Here is a 19,481-nt window from a genome sequence, read left to right on the forward strand (position 1 = left end):
GGGGCCTACACAGCCTGGGGGCAGGAGATGTGGTCAGACTTCATTCCTCCTTCTAGAGTCCCTTCCTGCTTTCCTGACCAAAGACAAACAGGGGATCCAAGGCTGCTGGGCCTGTCAGCTTGCACATCACCATGTACATCATATCTCCTGGCCAGCTCAGTGTGGATTTTCTTTGCAGTAGGTGATGGTTAGTACAGAGACCCACATTTGGTCACTGTGCAGCAGCACACAAGAGAAGGTGGAGCATTCAGGTCTAACTGGGACCTCTCAATCACACCCCTTGTTCACAGGCATGAGGATGACTGTTGGAAGATTCTTAAAGCCAGGGGAACTGGTTATCTCTACTGAAATATTATATGCTAGACCTGAAAAGGGGAGACCTCAGGTTCAGGGTCGTAGATGCAGCCCTAGTGAAATACTGATACCTGCTATCTCAAGTCAGCATGCTGGGAGACATCTTAGAGACTCAAAAGCAAACTAGCATGTCTCTGTAGCAGGCAAGATCCCTGGAGCACTCACATTCACAGAGACCGAAAATAGAATATGGATTTTAAGGGCAGTAGAGCATGGTATTGGGAAAACACCATGCTGTAATTTTGGCGCTGTACGTCTAGGTCATTGCTCTCCATTTCTCTAAGATAGACTTTGTGTAATTGGACCTGTAGCTTCACATATGCAAAGAACCATCACAACTATTCTATGCACTGACTGAGTGTGCCAGAACATTGGTATGGCCTCAACCTTGTTTACAAATTAGAGCTGCTGTGAAGCAAAGGTCCCTGAAATCTTGAGTACTGAGGGTTCTCCAAGACAGTTGACAAAATGCAGACAGAAGACATATTAGTCAAGGTTGCTGAGCAGACAAGGGTGAAACCATATGCACCCTGAGCTTGAATGGAAGAAAGGAAACAGAAACCTCCCTCTGGCCTGGATGGATGGATTCTCCTCTCCCTCTCAAGCATCAGGGCTCTGGACAGTGTGCTTCCTTGTGCCCTGGATGCCCACAGAGAGGGTGCAAATCACACTTCATGTACCCCCTCCTTCCATTGTGAAAACTGGGACAAGTCTTTGGGAAGTTTCCAGCTGGGTCCAGGGTGGGAGTTAGTGGGGAGTGGGGGGAACAGCAATGACTAGAAATACAGTGTCCTCTGCTGGGGACTTGCCCCACCTGACAGTATAATTTGTTTCACAGAGATGGAGTGAGTTGACAAGGCCAATGTGAGGGACAGAGAACCATGTGGGGTCAGCATGAAGCGGCACAGTACCTGGAAATCTTCCTCACTTGGCAAGGCACAGTGACCACAGCTTGCCAGCATCACCTCCTGCTCTAAATGCCATTTCTGGAATAGGCTACTATGGTTCAAATACTTTTACCCACATTTAACGTAAAAAAATAATGGAACCAACAGACTAAGAATCCACCTCTTTATTGCTGTGATAATTTCAGGGAAGAAAAGGATGTCATGGCCAGCATGGGTGGCCCAGACGTTCGGGATTGGGACAGACTCCAGGACATCTGGATCCTGGACATAGGTGGTACTCAATTGCTGCTGCAAAATCTTCAGGGATCCTTGTTCTGGGGATCAGGTGATACATCGATCAGCACCACCAGTCTAGTGCTTCTTTTGAAAATGACTCTCCTGTTCCTAAACCAATCCTACAAGCAGAAGAAAGGGTTGCTTTAGTACACTGAACTGTACCACCACTGAAGAACACATGCTGTAACCTTGTATACTGGCCCAATATTACTGACATTTTAGAACCTATATGGAACCCATCCCTGGTCCAGTGTATACTAGGTATGTGCTCCAGGCCTGAGCTACTCCCCTAGCAAAGCACATTTCTGATGATTCTGAAACTGTTTTTATATTGATCTAACCCCAAGAACGGTTGAGGACGTAGCTCATGTGTGTACTGATGGAAGCAACAGGTTTCATTCTCATTGAAACAGTCAAAACACCCCCACGAAGCCCCTGAGGACATGTACCACCACACCCATTCCTTCCGCTATGGAACAGACTCAGAATATTGTCTCTTCTCTCCATCAATTGATATTTTTAATGCATTCTTTCAGGAAAGGATGCAGGTCTACCTCGAGGGTTGTTCTTGGTCCTTGCTGTGTGTCCAAAAGCATCAAAAAGACTTTTCCTGGAACACCAGTACTATCTCAAGGGACAAAACAGTCTGTGAATGGCTTCATGGTTATAGCCTTTTTTGAGTATCCAGAATGCTCATTTTATGAGACAAAGGGCACGTCTTCCTGCTCTATGCTTCCTTCCTAGCTCCAAGCATAGCATCTATAGGCCTTTTTCCCTTGTGGGCATGTGGTCTGGAAAAGCCAGGGCTGATTGTAATGCTGAGTAGAGTTCACATACATACCTAACAAAAGACAGGTAAAAGGGTATGGGCCATTTGAGGTCCCTGGTCCCAGTAATGGTTCAGGAATAAGCCAGGCAGGTGACATTTACAGACTAGAACAGAAAGTCTGAGAAAAGGTTTATGACACACTCAGAGTGAAAGAGTTGAAGGTGGGCAAGAACATGGTCTCTTCACTGAAGAGAGGCATGCGGGCTGCACAGCCTGCAGAAGGTCCTGGAGAACATACTATGTCCACTGAGGGACAGACAAGGCACCTTGACGTCTTATGTTTTCAGGTGTCCAGGTAGGCACTTCCAGCCTGAGTAAATGGAGGCCTTTAGTCATCTTGAGCCTAGCCTTGGGGTGGACTGGTCTGGAGTCCTTGTGATACAACTTCAGGGTCCCACTCTTTTGCTATACTTCTCTTCTAGACAGCAACATCACAAGATGTAGAGCCCTCCACAAACATTCCTTTTTTTAGAATACTGACCAGCACATCAGCTTCCGGCACTCCCATACATCTTGCCAGATCCTTCCTGAAGTGAAAAAAATTCCAACATTTAGGCTTTGTGGTTGAAATAAACTGTATCAGGGCATGTTCTGTTTGCTTTTAAATGTTTGTGTCCACACTTGTATGTGCACTCACATGAACACACACACACACACACACACACACACACACACACACGCACACACACACACGCACACGCACACGCACACACACATTATTCCTTACCTGTGCTTTGAGACTCACTTTAGTAACAGGTTTTTTTTCAGGAACCTAAATTAAGGCTAATACCGCAAACAGGTATGTCCTCTATGTCCTTAACATGTAAAGCTTCATTAAGTGAGCATCCAGTATGAAAAGTGTTAGCCAGATTTTAATCTGAGGTGGAATCCCCCCTGCATTTTCCCAGCCACACTTCATACTTCTCACTCATATTCACAGAGACTCATTTAGAACAAGCATTGTCTAAATATCCCACTCACGCCCCACTTAAGCAGGCAACAAAACACAATCTTTCCAGTTGGACTAGGGCACATCCCCTACTCCAGAATCCAATTTCTGCTGGAGTGTCCAGACACGGTGGCTTAGTTTCTAGAGGAAATCAGGGGTTCATGAGCAGCAAAGGACAGCCCGGGCAAAGGTGCAGTGCCTGAAAACGAGGCTTACCTTGCTCGCAAGCTGGGGTAGCGAGTCTCTTGGAAAAGACGCTCCAGTTTCTGCAGCTGAGACAGGGTGAATCTGATGCGACGCCGGGAAGGCAGCCTGTCCCCAGCCTGGAGACTCTTGGTGCCCTCAGGCATTACCGCCTCTTGCTGAGGCTGCTGAACACCGCCTCCATGAGCACCTTCCTCGTGGATCCCCTTGTGTATGGGGCCAGAACTTCCATAGTCAGTATGGCCTCCTTCCATTTCTTCTTCTTCGTTTCCTCCCTCCTCTACCACTCCTGTGGCTTCCTGATGAAGACTGGACTGAGCAAGCTCTTCTTGAGCAGGCTTGATTGGGGCACGTTCACCCAGAGCAAGCTCGCCCTGATAAAGCGCACCCTGAGCAAGCTCGCTCTGTACAAGCCCTTTCTTGCCTCCTTCCTCTCCAGGCATCAGGACCATTGCATTCCCACCTGTAAGAGAAACAAACACAAAGATAAAGATCGGATCATCATGGCCCATGGATCATTGGGAAGCCTGGAGTGGGGCCACAGGCCGAGCGGGGTACCTGAAGGAAGCGCCTGGCCACTGGCCTTTCCACCACACTTGCTTCCCAGACTTTGCCCAAGTCCAGTCAGAACCATTTTACTGACCGTGCTGTTGTTGCTGGTCCTCATCGGCTCTGGGACTCAGCATCCTGTTGAAACTGTGGCAGCAGTCCTGACGGGTCTCCATGCCGGGAATCTTTTGATCAGAGAACCCAGGTCCGTAGCTTTGAAAGCCGCTTCTTCACTGTCTGGCGCCAGAGGTACAGCTGTGACGCTCCACCCGGAAGACTTGTCTTCTGGAGACTCAACCTAATTACAATGTGTCCAATCACACATTCTGGCCTGCACAGCCTCAGTGGCTGTGGGCTTGTCCTCTGAGGTGCCTAGCCAGAAGCACTTTAGGGCTGCAGAGAGCAGGGAGTACTTTAAAAAAAATGCAGTCAGTGTGTTTGGTGGGGGTGGGGAAGCCGTGGTTCTGGTTTTCTGCTTATCTGACACCTCTAGTTTTGGGCAAGGATGGACTGTTCAAATTCAGTCACAGAGAGTAACACAAAGTCTTTCTCAAACTCAGCAGACCCTTGATCCCTGCTAAATCATTTTTATTAAATTATGCATATGTCCTTCTAACAAAATGCCCCAACCTTGGTTGTGCCTCCTTGAAGAGCCCTGGGTGATGGCAAATATGTGGGTAAGCCAAGACAAGGTCCTCCTGAGAGACTGTGCTCCCAACAGGGCTGAATTCCACCAGTGTTCACAAGCTCATTCTGATGGAGACCTTTCTCTACCTAGCGGTGCTTGACCAAGGTCCTAGGGTGACCCAAAGATACCTGTGGGCATCAAAGAACTATTCTGGGCACAGGCTCCAACTTGTCTCACATCTGTGAAGGTGAAAGACAGGGGGAGTAAGCAATTCTGGATGTAAGCTCTACAAAGAATCATTGCAGGAAGGGGAGGTACTGAGGAAAAGTTAGAGAGATTCCCCAGAGTAGGAGACATTCCCAAAATTTAAAAGAGCCACTGAGCTCTGTGATTTCATGGTTTTTGTTTTAAATAGGACCTTGGCAGAGCCTGGACAATGGCAGAGGTAATTGTTAGGAGATGGGATACTTCTCTGTGGTAGCACAGGCTGATACACTGGAGGGCCCATGGTCCATATGGTCTAGCCTACACCAAGGAGATGATTATGCTCTGTTCACCTATTGCCCACCTAGTCAGGGGTGGCTCAACCCTGTCTCACTCCAGACCCCTTTGTCCATCCCTGACTAGGCTTTGTGAGTTGTGGGGCTTGACTGACTGGTAACCCTCAGCCACTGGGAAGTCTTGCATCCTCTGACATTTCAGCTGTCCCAGGTGCTTTTATTTATACTCAGCTCTCTTTCTTCTCACAGCCACCAAGAAGCCGCTCAACTGTCCTTCCTCTGCTCCTTGTCTTCTGGGTTGTTGTGAAAGGCTTCCCTGAAACACTGAAGTGGGAGGCTTTCTTAGACACAGACTTTACTCATGCTAGCAAATAGATGCTGGAGAAGCTAGGCTATGTAAGGAGACAATAGTGACATATGTGCTTTCCTGACGGACTTGGTGGCCTGGTTGGACTGCCACACTAGCTGCGATCCCTGTCTTTATTAGTGTGAGACAGCTTGACTGTCCTCCTGAAGCCAGAAACTCTTTGTGTGTCATCTTTAGTGTTCCTGGATTGGTTGTTTCAAACCAACACTCTTTTTAGCCCTAGCATCCCTGCAACCTATGCCAGCAACTAGCAAATTTGAATGTGAGTGCTTTTTCCTCACTAAGGACAGACAACTAGCTCCTGCATCCAAACCAACCCTGGATTCTGAGACAATTTTCCCAAGACTCTTCCCAGGGTTTGGGTGAAGCAGGGAAGCTATCATGCATTCAGGGTGTCCTGGAGACTGATCATTTCCTACCCTTACTCCAGAGCTCACAGGACACTGGGTGTATTTTTTATTTGTGGCAGTTTGCTACAGGACTTAGCAAAGAGTATTGCAGAGGGATTTTTCTCTCTGATGGTGGATTCCGCACCCTAAAAGATGGATCCTTGCTGTGTAACCCAGAGGAGCCTTGGAGTGCACTATGGGAGTATTTAACACAGATAAACAGCAAGGCCTGCTATGCTCCAGTCTGTTATCTATGTGAGTCTGGAAACCAGCACCCATCTCTGCCTTTACCCTTGATCCTCTTGACTCTGTTGTCCCCATCTTGGACCTGGGTGAGGGATCCTACTCTGCTGAGCCCTTAGGATGTTCCTGCTGGCCTGCTGCGATCTAGTTGTTCAATCCTACATATCTCTGCAAGACAGAAAACCTGTACTCATAAGCAGCTTTTTCTGTGGAACAGCAGTGATTCATCAGCCCAATTACTGCTCTGTGTGATTTTCTTATTAGTTATATTTTAAGAGGGACTCTCCAGGATTGCAATGCGTCAATCAAATCTTGTGGCTCCTTCTTGTTTAGTTACATACTCAATGATTCCTGTCAGTGATTCTCAACCTTCCTGATACTGTGGCCATTTAATATAGTTGCCCATGCTGTGGTGACCACAACCATTTTCATTGTTGCTTCCTAATTGTAATTTTGCTACTGTTATGAGTTATAATATACTATCTTTGTTTTCCAATGGTAAAGGTCTGTGGACCCAAAATGTAAAAGGGGATAGAACCTCCAAGTTGAGAAGCACTGCTTTAGGTGAAGGCATGTGATTGTGGAGTTTCTACACTATTTTCCCAGGTGACTCTGCTCATCATAATTGTTAGATGGGAAACCTACCTGCACACAGATTTTCCTGAGGGATTCCTTGGTCAGCATGTACACATCCACACCCAGGTGCATTCACAGTCACAACATTCACATGCAGAAACATCTGTAGCCAAAGCCCTCCCATCCCATTGGCCCATAACCAAGAGAGAGGCTAATCTGCAGAATGGAAGAGTAGTTCCAGAATCATGGGAAGCATAAAAGGAAAGTGGTCCAAACATTTCATAAAGCTAGTTACTGCTGGGAAGGGAAACACAAATGAATTCTGTCTGTTTTATTGAGGAGCACATGTTTAAGAAAACAAACAAACTTGGATCACTGATTAACTATAACCCAAGACAATATTAAGTTTACCTTAAGAGTATTAAGACCATTCAAATTAGCAGTTTTAGAAGCAATTGATCAGCTCTAAGAAGAAACATAATTGTGGGATCAGGATCTATACCTGGTGCTTGAGCAGTATTTTTGGAGTCCATTTCCTATGGTGGGAATCCTTGAACCGACTTCATACAGAGGACAGGAGCTTGGTCCTGCCTCAACTGAACATACCAGGCTCTGCTGACTTCCCATGGGAGCCTTACCTGTTTGGAGGGAACCCTCTCTCTTTTTTTGTGTGTGTATACTGGTGTCTTGTGCAGAAATAATGAGTAGTGAGCCCTTCTCCAAACCAGGAAAGGAGTAGACAGGTCAGAGATCCTCCCTTTCAGTCTTTCAACCAGCCACATCACTTTGGAGTGTTCTTGCTTAACCCCATGGTATGCTGTATCCCAGCCACAGGCCCTGGAACATTCTTGCTGTATCCAGGCCTTAGGTTCTGTCAGGGACTCTGTAAGGACTCTTCCTGCTGTTTGTAAGAGACACATGGTCGAGGGAGACAAGGGTTGATATAGAGGGAGGCCAGAACTGGGAAGTGTGTGGGCAGACATCTTGAAGGATATAATCCTGAAGAAGGAGCCAGATGGGTGGCTGAAGTGAGCTCCAGAGAAGGGTACCTCGGATAGAGATGGTTAGTGGTATGGCCGAGAGACGGTCTGGAAACACGCTGGGCAAAATTTTCAGTGGAAAGTGTCAAGGTTGGGAGTAAGATGTACCAATGATGAGCCTTTCCAGGTAGTCATGGCACATGCCTTTTATCCCAGGACTCAGGAGGCAGAGCCAGGCAGATCTGCGTGATTTCAAGGCAATCCTGGTCTACAGAGCAAGATCCAGGACAGGCACCAAAACTACACAGAGAAGCCTTGTCTTGAAAAAAATTATGAGCCCCAAGAAAGAGGTTGGAGCTGGGGGTAGCCAGCAGGGCCCAGGACAGAGGCCACTGAGAAGTCAAAAGACTGTGCAGCAGGATGAGGGTATGCTGTGAGGGTATGACGTGAGGCAGGCTGCAGGACAGCAGTGGGGATTTCTCATGTAAATCAGCCTGACCATCCAGGGTCCAGTGTACAGAAGGAAATCATGGCCCTTGTATCAACTCCAGGAACCTAAATGTGCCTTTGTGGGGCTCAAAGACCAGTAAAAATCTTTCTGTTGTGTTGATACTTGACCACATAAACTCCCCTGGTGCTCTCTGAGAGAGGTTTGTCCTTCCTGGAAACAAGCTCAGGCTGCCATACAAACGCTCAGATAGTCCCCTGGTGGGGTTGTAAGAACGTTCAACATCGTCAGTGACACCCATCGAGAATGAAGAATCCTTGCTAGCAGAAATTGGTAATATTGACTTAGCGTGTGTTGATCTGGCTGTGATACTCACTGCAGAATTATGTCTAAACAAAAATCTGGGAAGGGCCTTGATATCTTTCATGGGAGAAGTTACTCCATAGGCAAAAGTGTGACCTGAGGATAGATGATTTTACACACCATAAACACCATGCTCTCACAAGTGCAGTCAGGGTGATCTTTCCCAAACGCCACCCTGACTCTGCTGCTTCTCTGCTCAGACACTGCCCATAGCTGCCCAACATCCTTCTGATTTTCCAGAGCCCAACACTGCCCTTCTCTGACCTCATGTTCCATTTGAAGTTGTCACCAAACAGTGTTCCTTGGTCCACCTTTGTTCCTTCTGGTTTTATTTCTGGCATGTGCTACTTTCTAATTTAACTCTGAGGCCCTGTCCTGTGCACACTTCCTGGTCTTCCCGCCTGTGTGAACGGTTCTATACTGCCACTACTACCTCCTATTACTGAGTTGGGATACCTGAGGGGCTCTGGGGATTGGCCTGTCTAGTGCTGGATGTGTTCCTGTGGGCCGAGGACTTATGCTGGGAACAAGGAAGCAATGAGGCAGGTAGCATGCTCCCAGGTAAAAAGGAACAGAGACCACCAATGTATCTGGGCCAACTCCAGTGTACCTGGCCCTCTCCACAAGTCTGAGAGGGTGGGTATTTTTCTGGCTACCAGATAACAGCAGTGTGCCAATATTTTGCTAAGTGATTCCATGACTGAGGGGTAGGATGGAGGGTTGATGGCAGGAGAAAGGCATAGGTACCGACAGGAACCCCCTCACTAAGCTTCAAGGAGCTCTGCGCACTAAGGGATCTAGGCTCTCCTCCCACAGCTTGTTCTATTGGTGGGACCCTCTGGAGTCTGTAGCTCTACAGGCTGCTTGACTCCCTTCCTGGGCCCATTTGACAGTCCTGAAACAGCAGTGGGCTCCATACATCCCTGCTGTCACCACCCCAACATTGGTCAGCTGGATCATGATGTTTCACCACTCCATTTTCCTGAGGTGGTCTATTCTTACCTTTATTTCATGTTTTTCCTTCCATGCAGAAATAAATTGGACAGTCAGTGAAGGGTAAAGTCAAAGCAAGACAGAAGGGTGGACACTTGACTGGGGAAGTAGAAAGAAGAAGCTAAGTGATGGAGAGATGTTGGTAGTGTTTCAGCACTAAGTTCTCAGCAGGCTTCAGGGTGCTAGCCAAGCACCATCAACCAGTGTCACAGTAGCAACTCTCGGGAGTCTCGGTATGCCAACTGGGAAGATCCCTTGCAGAGCATGTCTGCAGAGAGCAGGCCTCTGAGAAGCACAAGATGTGGATCTCCCATGTTGGGCATGTCTCAAATGCTGGAGGAAAAATGCCCTGCTTGTGGCTGAAGCACCAAGTCTCCAAGGCTGTGGCCCAAACAGTGGATCTCAAAGTAAAAGCAATGCCATTGTAGGTAAGACAGCAATCATGTGCCTACTGAAAAAGACTCAGGACAACTGGTCCATGACCTGAAGTGCTGCACATGGATTTCCCCACCTCATGCTTTCTCATGTTTACTGACCTGCAGTTTCGCTTCAGGCACATTCATGTTTCTGCTGAGCATCTGTCTTTGTAGAGAAAGCCACACAGATCAGTATTCAAGGTTATGAGAGATATCACAGGCTGGAAACACTGTGTGATTGTGACAATCTGTGTCTTCCTGCTAAACTCCTCAAGGACTTGTCACTGATAAAGCCAGGCATGCTTTTCAAAGGTTTCACATCATCACAACATTTAAAGAGTTGTGTTGAACATTGATGGTCAAGAAGACTGTCATTAGCTTTTACAAATAATTTCAATGCAGCATTTTATAAATGAGCACAAAGGCAGAAGTCTATGATGAAGATGTTATGTAAATTTTAACCATAGTAATACGTGGTAAATATATTGAAGGCCACATGATGACAGGATCTTATTCTCTTGACTGTGTTTCCTGTAAATTTTGTTTAGTACCTAATGCAAGGAGCAGGAAGGAGCAGGGGTGGGCGGTAGAGTTGAGGGTGTGGGAGAAAATGAGATAAAATAGAAATCATCAAAAATATAATCTTCCATGTACCATAGGTCACAACCAAGAGTGTGTAGCCTGAAGTGATAGTGGAGACTTGTAATTCCAGCAACGTGGAAATCTAAGGCATAAGGGTCACAACATAATGCCTGAGTGGGCTGTGGTTTAAGTTCAAGGTCAGCCTGAGGAAGGTAGAGAGACCCTATCTCAATCAGTAAGAGGAGGCTGGTAGTGAATGCAAGGATCCTCAGTATTGTATTCCCAGTACTTGAATGCCAGAGAGAGGATAGCCTCAAGAACAAGATTAGCCTGGCTTACATGGGGAGGTCCATTTTATCAAGGACTCCAAAGGAAGTCCATTTTTAAAGAATCCAAGCACACGTTTAGTATCAACCAAGAAATGGGGGCTTTGGTCTTAGATGTAGTGGACTGCTTGTAGAACGTACACATTCCATGCCTTCAACACTCACCACAGACAAACAAGAGTGGCAAAGACAACCACAGAGTAGGACAATGTATGGAAAGAACACTGTCACAGTCTACTACCCAGTAGGGTATCTAACCAAATCAAGAGGTGAGGACACAGAGAAAAGAGTAGCTTCTAGGCTGTGGGTAGAAATATCTACTCATGCACTATGTGAGGAAAAGCATTGATTACAAAAAGACTCAATCCAGTACCTCCATTTCGGAGCTTACACAGCCAAGACCAGAAGGCTGTAGCTGCAGAAGGTTTTGTAATCATCAACCCACCCCCATAGCCACAAGGCAAAACAACACTGAACTCCTCAGCGGAGGGATTCTAAAAAAAGACAGGGTATGCTGAAACAGTAGTGTGAGATTCAGACCCGAAGGGATCTCAACACCAGCAGAAACTACAGCTGAGAAGCCTGAGAACTATGACAAATCAGTCAAAAAAGGACATTGCCCTCTATCACAGGAGGCCTTTAGAGCACTACTGTTTACACCAGGAAGGAAGAAGACATCAGGTTCTGGGGAGGAAGAAGAAGGGAATTTTGGTACAGTTTGTCAAGAGGAATGGACTTCCAGAGCTCTGTCAGACAAATCTATAGCATCCGAATAGTCAGAGTTCCTAGTCAATGTTCATTCACCCATGTTGCACCACAGTTGAGAACAGAGATAAAGAAGGACATGATCAGTAAGCACACCTGTCTCATGCCACCACTGCATGAAAACACTAACCCTGATTCAAACACTGAACTCGATGCCACAAAGCAACTTCCACACACCCATCATGGGGTAGAAGCCACCTGTTGTTTGGAAATGAATCAGGAGGACAGGGCCCAGAAGGGGTAAAGGCCAAGTCAATATGAACATTAGCCCCTGGAGGCTAGAGTCCCTCCTGTTGCCTGCCACTTACCTTGTGAGCACATATGGGTACTGGGTTTCTTGGAAAATGGTCTCCATTTCCTGCACCTGCCACTGTGTGAAGTGGAACTGGATTTGGTGCCTGTTGGGCTGGCGCCTTGGAACCTCAGCCAGCAAGATGGCTGGTTCCTTTGGGTCGGCCTTCATGGGAACCTGGTTGCTGTGGTCACCTTCAGGACCTTGGGTGTTGTAAGGGCTCATGTGGCCTCCGTGGTTGAGGTTGCCCTGTTTGTTTTCACTGTCGACCAGCTTAGAGCTCTTCATAGACGCTGCCACCCGCTTTGGCTGCTCCCTCCTGTTCAGGGTGGTGGCCGATGCCCTCTTCATGGCCATCCAGATGATAGTAGAAGTTGTTGTTGTAATTGTGGAGGTGCTCCATGGCTGCTGCTCCTCAGAAGCCTAGTGACCTGCACCCTCCCTGAGGTCCTTGGCAGGCGCCTTGGCCTGGGGGCTCACAAAAGGATGCTGCCACAAATGTTTAGGCCCTACTTTTTCAAGACTGCTATTGGCTTTCTGTGTGTCTCCTATATGTATGGGTGTGTCTCTGAAGAGAGAATGTGCTGGGGTGTGGCCAACACAGGGGATGGGGAAAGGAAACAGAATGTCACCTTCCAGAGACCTGCTCAGATCTGGCTGCCTACCCTGGCTTGTGCTCATGGACCCCAAAGAACACCTTGGGAATGGGGCTATCTGAGATTCTAGGCTGATTTTAGCATAGAGAGTGGGGGAGGCGGGGGAAACTCACAATGAGCACATGAGGCTTGGGTGAAGACTGGAGAATTTCTCATCATCCCAGACACCACATTTCCGAGTCTACGACACATGAAATGAAGACTGAGTGAACAGGGTCAGCTCTGTTTGTGTCTGTTTCAAGAGTCTTCAAGGACTTGAAAGCTCAGGCCCGTGCTGGACCTCCACCTTCAGCACTGGCATTTTGGTCTTATGTTTACAGTGTGTTTTACAGCACTGCAAAAGGGCCAGTGTAACCCTTGGAAAATTTAACAGACGCCAGGGAGCCAGTGAAGAATCTGCATTAGAATGCTTTTAGAAGGTCCTGTCCAGTGCTTCTCAGCTCTGCAAGTTCAGACACTGTACCAACTGCTCTCTTTGTGTTGCAGTACAAAGTACTGAGTGTCGAGGGGGCCTTCACACAATGACTTGGGCAGAGTAAGTGCCACAGACTCTGGAAGGCCATAAACAGGGGAGAGGTTGTGTGCAGTTCTTGTGGTAGAGGGACTGCTCTCATTGACCGTGTTTCAGAGTGCTGGGGTTGGGGTGGGTTGTTAATAGGACCTGAGAGAGAAAATGCAGTGTTGTCCTTTGGTTTGTTTCTTTGCTTTGTGTTTCTGACAGTCTCTCATGTATCCCAGGCGAGCCTGAACCCCACATTCCCATACTGTGTACATTAGGCTGACCAGGGCTTTACTTCTTTGTGTTACACCCTCCCAAGGGTAATAGATGTGAATAGAAATATCTGGCTTTTTCTTAATTAAGTAATTATAAAAAAAGAGGTATTAGAACTGGAGGCTTAGCTGTGTATAGAGCTGTAGCATGGCTGGAGAGCCCCCAGGAATTCTAATTATATCGTAGGGCAAACATCTCAACCTGTAAATGTGGACACCATGCCTACAAATAAGTAAGCTTTGTCAAATATTGCTGGATATCAGGTTAATCAAACAGGTCATTGTTTTTGAGGGAATATCCAGCCTTTCATTGAAGGAGTGACATAGAGCAATGCTAGTTTTGACTGAAAGGGCTTGAGAGAAAGATCCAGAATGTAAGGATTGACCATGTATGGTGGTTATGCTCAGAGTGCAGTCTGTGGGTGGAAAGATCTTTAAATGCATGGTAAACCCAGCAGTAAGACAGGAAGGAATCTCAGCGTTCCTGACAGTGTGGTCTCCCACTTCAGTAAATCCAAACACCCAACGGGAGTCAAAGAAACTGCACCCTGTGTTTTCAATAGGATGTTGTGTGTGGATATAAGATATCTGAGGGAAGGGATGTTTGCAAAATTTCCTCAATGAACAACAGAACGTCTTTTCTCTTAAAGTGTCAATGAAAGAATGCTCTAACTTTCAGACACAGATCCCAAGCAGTCATGTGTAGTCAGCCAATCAGAAACACACATCCCTTTTCACACTTATTTACCTGTTCTCCCCACAGTCTCTGTTCATGTTTTATGAAGGTGCCCTCTCATAGACACACTCAACTGGTCCTTTTCACAGCCATAGGAGTAATAGAAAAGCGGAGCTTTTTTCCAATCATCGAATTGATCCGAAGGCCAATCAGACCTGAGCCAGATATGTGGTCACATAGAGCATGCCTCAACAGGATCTGGCCCCTCAGCTGGATTCACATTTTGTTAGCAGTTTCCTCCAAGATAAGACATTCCATTTGGAGGAAACTCTTGAAGACATAAGACATTCCAAATGGAGGTGAAACATTTTAAAATAGAGGAGAGCGGGTTAAGACAGAGGAAATAAAAGCCTGGATAGCTACATCTGGGCTTAGTAGATGTTTGTTCCTGGTTCTTTCTGTCTCCCCAGGAAGAGTGTCAACAGCAAATGTCAGGTCCACACAACCGAGGAGCACAGGATGGGAATCAGCAGTCCACTCAGGCACAAGATGCCATCCTCAGGATCCGTTCCTGGAACATCATCCCCAGTGAAAAGACTGAAGTCACTGGATGTGGCATCTAGATACTAGAGCAGGTCAGAAGACAAAATTCAGTACCTGGAAGATTGGGAGGCAAGAGACCAAACGGAACTCTATAAAGTCATCTCTGGTTGGAATATCCAATGTGGAACCTCAGGGCCTTTCCTCCTGCGGACTCCAGGTCCCCAGTGACCCAATCTCTCTGTCTCTCTGTCTCTCCTTCTGTCTCTGTCTCTGTCTCTGTCTCTCTCTCTTTGTTTCTCTTTCTCCAAGTGTGATCACCTCTATGCACCCTTGGGGATTATCCTAAAATAAAGCTGACTGCAAAATACCATCCAGAAGTCAGTTAGGAGAAGAGGCCATGGTGCTAGTGGCAGCTGCAGCAGTGTGTATGGGGGAGGGCTCTGTGGGGTCAGGAAGGAGGATGGAGCCTCACTGGTGTAGGCAATCTTCTTCCTACACAGATACAGTGGAAGCCAGAAACAGCAGGGAACTCAGGCTCCCTGGAGACAATCTGAGGACCCTGGAAACCACTGCTTTCACCTTTGCAAGACTGAGAAAAGTTTTCAGACTACTCCAAAACCCATTGGACTGTAGGATGTGCCCTGAGCTCAATGGGGCCTACACAGCCTGGGGGCAGGAGATGTGGTCAGACTTCATTCCTCCTTCTAGAGTCCCTTCCTGCTTTCCTGACCAAAGACAAACAGGGGATCCAAGGCTGCTGGGCCTGTCAGCTTGCACATCACCATGTACATCATATCTCCTGGCCAGCTCAGTGTGGATTTTCTTTGCAGTAGGTGATGGTTAGTACAGAGACCCACATTTGGTCACTGTGCAGCAGCACACAAGAGAAGGTGGAGCATTCAGGTCTAACTGGGACCTCTCAATCACACCCCTTGTTCACAGGCATGAGGATGACTGTTGGAAGATTCTTAAAGCCAGGGGAACTGGTTATCTCTACTGAAATATTATATGCTAGACCTGAAAAGGGGAGACCTCAGGTTCAGGGTCGTAGATGCAGCCCTAGTGAAATACTGATACCTGCTATCTCAAGTCAGCATGCTGGGAGACATCTTAGAGACTCAAAAGCAAACTAGCATGTCTCTGTAGCAGGCAAGATCCCTGGAGCACTCACATTCACAGAGACCGAAAATAGAATATGGATTTTAAGGGCAGTAGAGCATGGTATTGGGAAAACACCATGCTGTAATTTTGGCGCTGTACGTCTAGGTCATTGCTCTCCATTTCTCTAAGATAGACTTTGTGTAATTGGACCTGTAGCTTCACATATGCAAAGAACCATCACAACTATTCTATGCACTGACTGAGTGTGCCAGAACATTGGTATGGCCTCAACCTTGTTTACAAATTAGAGCTGCTGTGAAGCAAAGGTCCCTGAAATCTTGAGTACTGAGGGTTCTCCAAGACAGTTGACAAAATGCAGACAGAAGACATATTAGTCAAGGTTGCTGAGCAGACAAGGGTGAAACCATATGCACCCTGAGCTTGAATGGAAGAAAGGAAACAGAAACCTCCCTCTGGCCTGGATGGATGGATTCTCCTCTCCCTCTCAAGCATCAGGGCTCTGGACAGTGTGCTTCCTTGTGCCCTGGATGCCCACAGAGAGGGTGCAAATCACACTTCATGTACCCCCTCCTTCCATTGTGAAAACTGGGACAAGTCTTTGGGAAGTTTCCAGCTGGGTCCAGGGTGGGAGTTAGTGGGGAGTGGGGGGAACAGCAATGACTAGAAATACAGTGTCCTCTGCTGGGGACTTGCCCCACCTGACAGTATAATTTGTTTCACAGAGATGGAGTGAGTTGACAAGGCCAATGTGAGGGACAGAGAACCATGTGGGGTCAGCATGAAGCGGCACAGTACCTGGAAATCTTCCTCACTTGGCAAGGCACAGTGACCACAGCTTGCCAGCATCACCTCCTGCTCTAAATGCCATTTCTGGAATAGGCTACTATGGTTCAAATACTTTTACCCACATTTAACGTAAAAAAATAATGGAACCAACAGACTAAGAATCCACCTCTTTATTGCTGTGATAATTTCAGGGAAGAAAAGGATGTCATGGCCAGCATGGGTGGCCCAGACGTTCGGGATTGGGACAGACTCCAGGACATCTGGATCCTGGACATAGGTGGTACTCAATTGCTGCTGCAAAATCTTCAGGGATCCTTGTTCTGGGGATCAGGTGATACATCGATCAGCACCACCAGTCTAGTGCTTCTTTTGAAAATGACTCTCCTGTTCCTAAACCAATCCTACAAGCAGAAGAAAGGGTTGCTTTAGTACACTGAACTGTACCACCACTGAAGAACACATGCTGTAACCTTGTATACTGGCCCAATATTACTGACATTTTAGAACCTATATGGAACCCATCCCTGGTCCAGTGTATACTAGGTATGTGCTCCAGGCCTGAGCTACTCCCCTAGCAAAGCACATTTCTGATGATTCTGAAACTGTTTTTATATTGATCTAACCCCAAGAACGGTTGAGGACGTAGCTCATGTGTGTACTGATGGAAGCAACAGGTTTCATTCTCATTGAAACAGTCAAAACACCCCCACGAAGCCCCTGAGGACATGTACCACCACACCCATTCCTTCCGCTATGGAACAGACTCAGAATATTGTCTCTTCTCTCCATCAATTGATATTTTTAATGCATTCTTTCAGGAAAGGATGCAGGTCTACCTCGAGGGTTGTTCTTGGTCCTTGCTGTGTGTCCAAAAGCATCAAAAAGACTTTTCCTGGAACACCAGTACTATCTCAAGGGACAAAACAGTCTGTGAATGGCTTCATGGTTATAGCCTTTTTTGAGTATCCAGAATGCTCATTTTATGAGACAAAGGGCACGTCTTCCTGCTCTATGCTTCCTTCCTAGCTCCAAGCATAGCATCTATAGGCCTTTTTCCCTTGTGGGCATGTGGTCTGGAAAAGCCAGGGCTGATTGTAATGCTGAGTAGAGTTCACATACATACCTAACAAAAGACAGGTAAAAGGGTATGGGCCATTTGAGGTCCCTGGTCCCAGTAATGGTTCAGGAATAAGCCAGGCAGGTGACATTTACAGACTAGAACAGAAAGTCTGAGAAAAGGTTTATGACACACTCAGAGTGAAAGAGTTGAAGGTGGGCAAGAACATGGTCTCTTCACTGAAGAGAGGCATGTGGGCTGCACAGCCTGCAGAAGGTCCTGGAGAACATACTATGTCCACTGAGGGACAGACAAGGCACCTTGACGTCTTATGTTTTCAGGTGTCCAGGTAGGCACTTCCAGCCTGAGTAAATGGAGGCCTTTAGTCATCTTGAGCCTAGCCTTGGGGTGGACTGGTCTGGAGTCCTTGTGATACAACTTCAGGGTCCCACTCTTCTGCTATACTTCTCTTCTAGATAGCAACATCACAAGATGTAGAGCCCTCCACAAACATTCCTTTTTTTAGAATACTGACCAGCACATCAGCTTCCGGCACTCCCATACATCTTGCCAGATCCTTCCTGAAGTGAAAAAAATTCCAACATTTAGGCTTTGTGGTTGAAATAAACTGTATCAGGGCATGTTCTGTTTGCTTTTAAATGTTTGTGTCCACACTTTTATGTGCACTCACATGAACACACACACACACACACACACACACACACACACACACACACACACACACACGCACACACACATTATTCCTTACCTGTGCTTTGAGACTCACTTTAGTAACAGGTTTTTTTCAGGAACCTAAATTAAGGCTAATACCGCAAACAGGTATGTCCTCTATGTCCTTAACATGTAAAGCTTCATTAAGTGAGCATCCAGTATGAAAAGTGTTAGCCAGATTTTAATCTGAGGTGGAATCCCCCCTGCATTTTCCCAGCCACACTTCAGACTTCTCACTCATATTCACAGAGACTCATTTAGAACAAGCATTGTCTAAATATCCCACTCACACCCCACTTAAGCAGGCAACAAAACACAATCTTTCCAGTTGGACTAGGGCACATCCCCTACTCCAGAATCCAATTTCTGCTGGAGTGTCCAGACACGGTGGCTTAGTTTCTAGAGGAAATCAGGGGTTCATGAGCAGCAAAGGACAGCCCGGGCAAAGGTGCAGTGCCTGAAAACGAGGCTTACCTTGCTCGCAAGCTGGGGTAGCGAGTCTCTTGGAAAAGACGCTCCAGTTTCTGCAGCTGAGACAGGGTGAATCTGATGCGACGCCGGGAAGGCAGCCTGTCCCCAGCCTGGAGACTCTTGGTGCCCTCAGGCATTACCGCCTCTTGCTGAGGCTGCTGAACACCGCCTCCATGAGCACCTTCCTCGTGGATCCCCTTGTGTATGGGGCCAGAACTTCCATAGTCAGCATGGCCTCCTTCCATTTCTTCTTCTTCTTCGTTTCCTCCCTCCTCTACCACTCCTGTGGCTTCCTGATGAAGACTGGACTGAGCAAGCTCTTCTTGAGCAGGCTTGATTGGGGCACGTTCACCCAGAGCAAGCTCGCCCTGATAAAGCGCACCCTGAGCAAGCTCGCTCTGTACAAGCCCTTTCTTGCCTCCTTCCTCTCCAGGCATCAGGACCATTGCATTCCCACCTGTAAGAGAAACAAACACAAAGATAAAGATCGGATCATCATGGCCCATGGATCATTGGGAAGCCTGGAGTGGGGCCACAGGCCGAACGGGGTACCTGAAGGAAGCGCCTGGCCACTGGCCTTTCCACCAGACTTGCTTCCCAGACTTCGCCCAAGTCCAGTCAGAACCATTTTACTGACCGTGCTGTTGTTGCTGGTCCTCATCGGCTCTGGGACTCAGCATCCTATTGAAACTGTGGCAGCAGTCCTGACGGGTCTCCATGCCGGGAATCT

The 19,481-nt window shown here is 47.2% G+C and overlaps 2 protein-coding genes across 2 annotated transcripts; both read right to left on the reverse strand.

The window, feature by feature from the left end:
• Positions 1-3,528: 3,528 nt before the first annotated feature.
• LOC118574025 (homeobox protein Rhox5-like) lies at positions 3,529-4,245 on the reverse strand. The gene is made up of 2 exons (XM_036174621.1): positions 4,164-4,245; positions 3,529-3,983 (listed from the first exon to the last, which is right to left on the reverse strand). The coding sequence occupies exons 1-2, from the start codon at positions 4,243-4,245 to the stop codon at positions 3,529-3,531; spliced, it is 537 nt and encodes a 178-aa protein (XP_036030514.1).
• Positions 4,246-16,796: 12,551 nt separating this feature from the next.
• Positions 16,797-19,470, reverse strand: LOC118574026 (rhox homeobox family member 2-like). Its single transcript, XM_036174622.1, has 4 exons — positions 19,389-19,470; positions 18,755-19,208; positions 18,084-18,129; positions 16,797-16,892 (listed from the first exon to the last, which is right to left on the reverse strand). The coding sequence occupies exons 1-4, from the start codon at positions 19,468-19,470 to the stop codon at positions 16,797-16,799; spliced, it is 678 nt and encodes a 225-aa protein (XP_036030515.1).
• Between the last annotated feature and the right edge of the window lie 11 nt (positions 19,471-19,481).

This window comes from Onychomys torridus, chromosome X (genome assembly GCF_903995425.1).
Source record: "Onychomys torridus chromosome X, mOncTor1.1, whole genome shotgun sequence".
Classification (NCBI taxonomy): domain Eukaryota; kingdom Metazoa; phylum Chordata; class Mammalia; order Rodentia; family Cricetidae; genus Onychomys; species Onychomys torridus.

What these genes read in the sequence shown, in the direction of transcription:
- LOC118574026 (XM_036174622.1), bottom strand. Translation starts at nt 19,470, where the DNA reads ATGGAGACCCGTCAGGACTGCTGCCACAGTTTCAATAGGATGCTGAGT. An exon ending in TACCCCAGCTTGCGAGCAAG is followed by an intron (nt 18,130 to 18,754) that starts GTAAGCCTCGTT and finishes TTTTCACTTCAG; the next exon opens with GAAGGATCTGGCAAGATGTA. An exon ending in TGCCGGAAGCTGATGTGCTG is followed by an intron (nt 16,893 to 18,083) that starts GTCAGTATTCTA and finishes TTCTGCTTGTAG; the next exon opens with GATTGGTTTAGGAACAGGAG.
- LOC118574025 (XM_036174621.1), bottom strand. Translation starts at nt 4,245, where the DNA reads ATGGAGACCCGTCAGGACTGCTGCCACAGTTTCAACAGGATGCTGAGT. An exon ending in GGACCAGCAACAACAGCACG is followed by an intron (nt 3,984 to 4,163) that starts GTCAGTAAAATG and finishes TTTCTCTTACAG; the next exon opens with GTGGGAATGCAATGGTCCTG.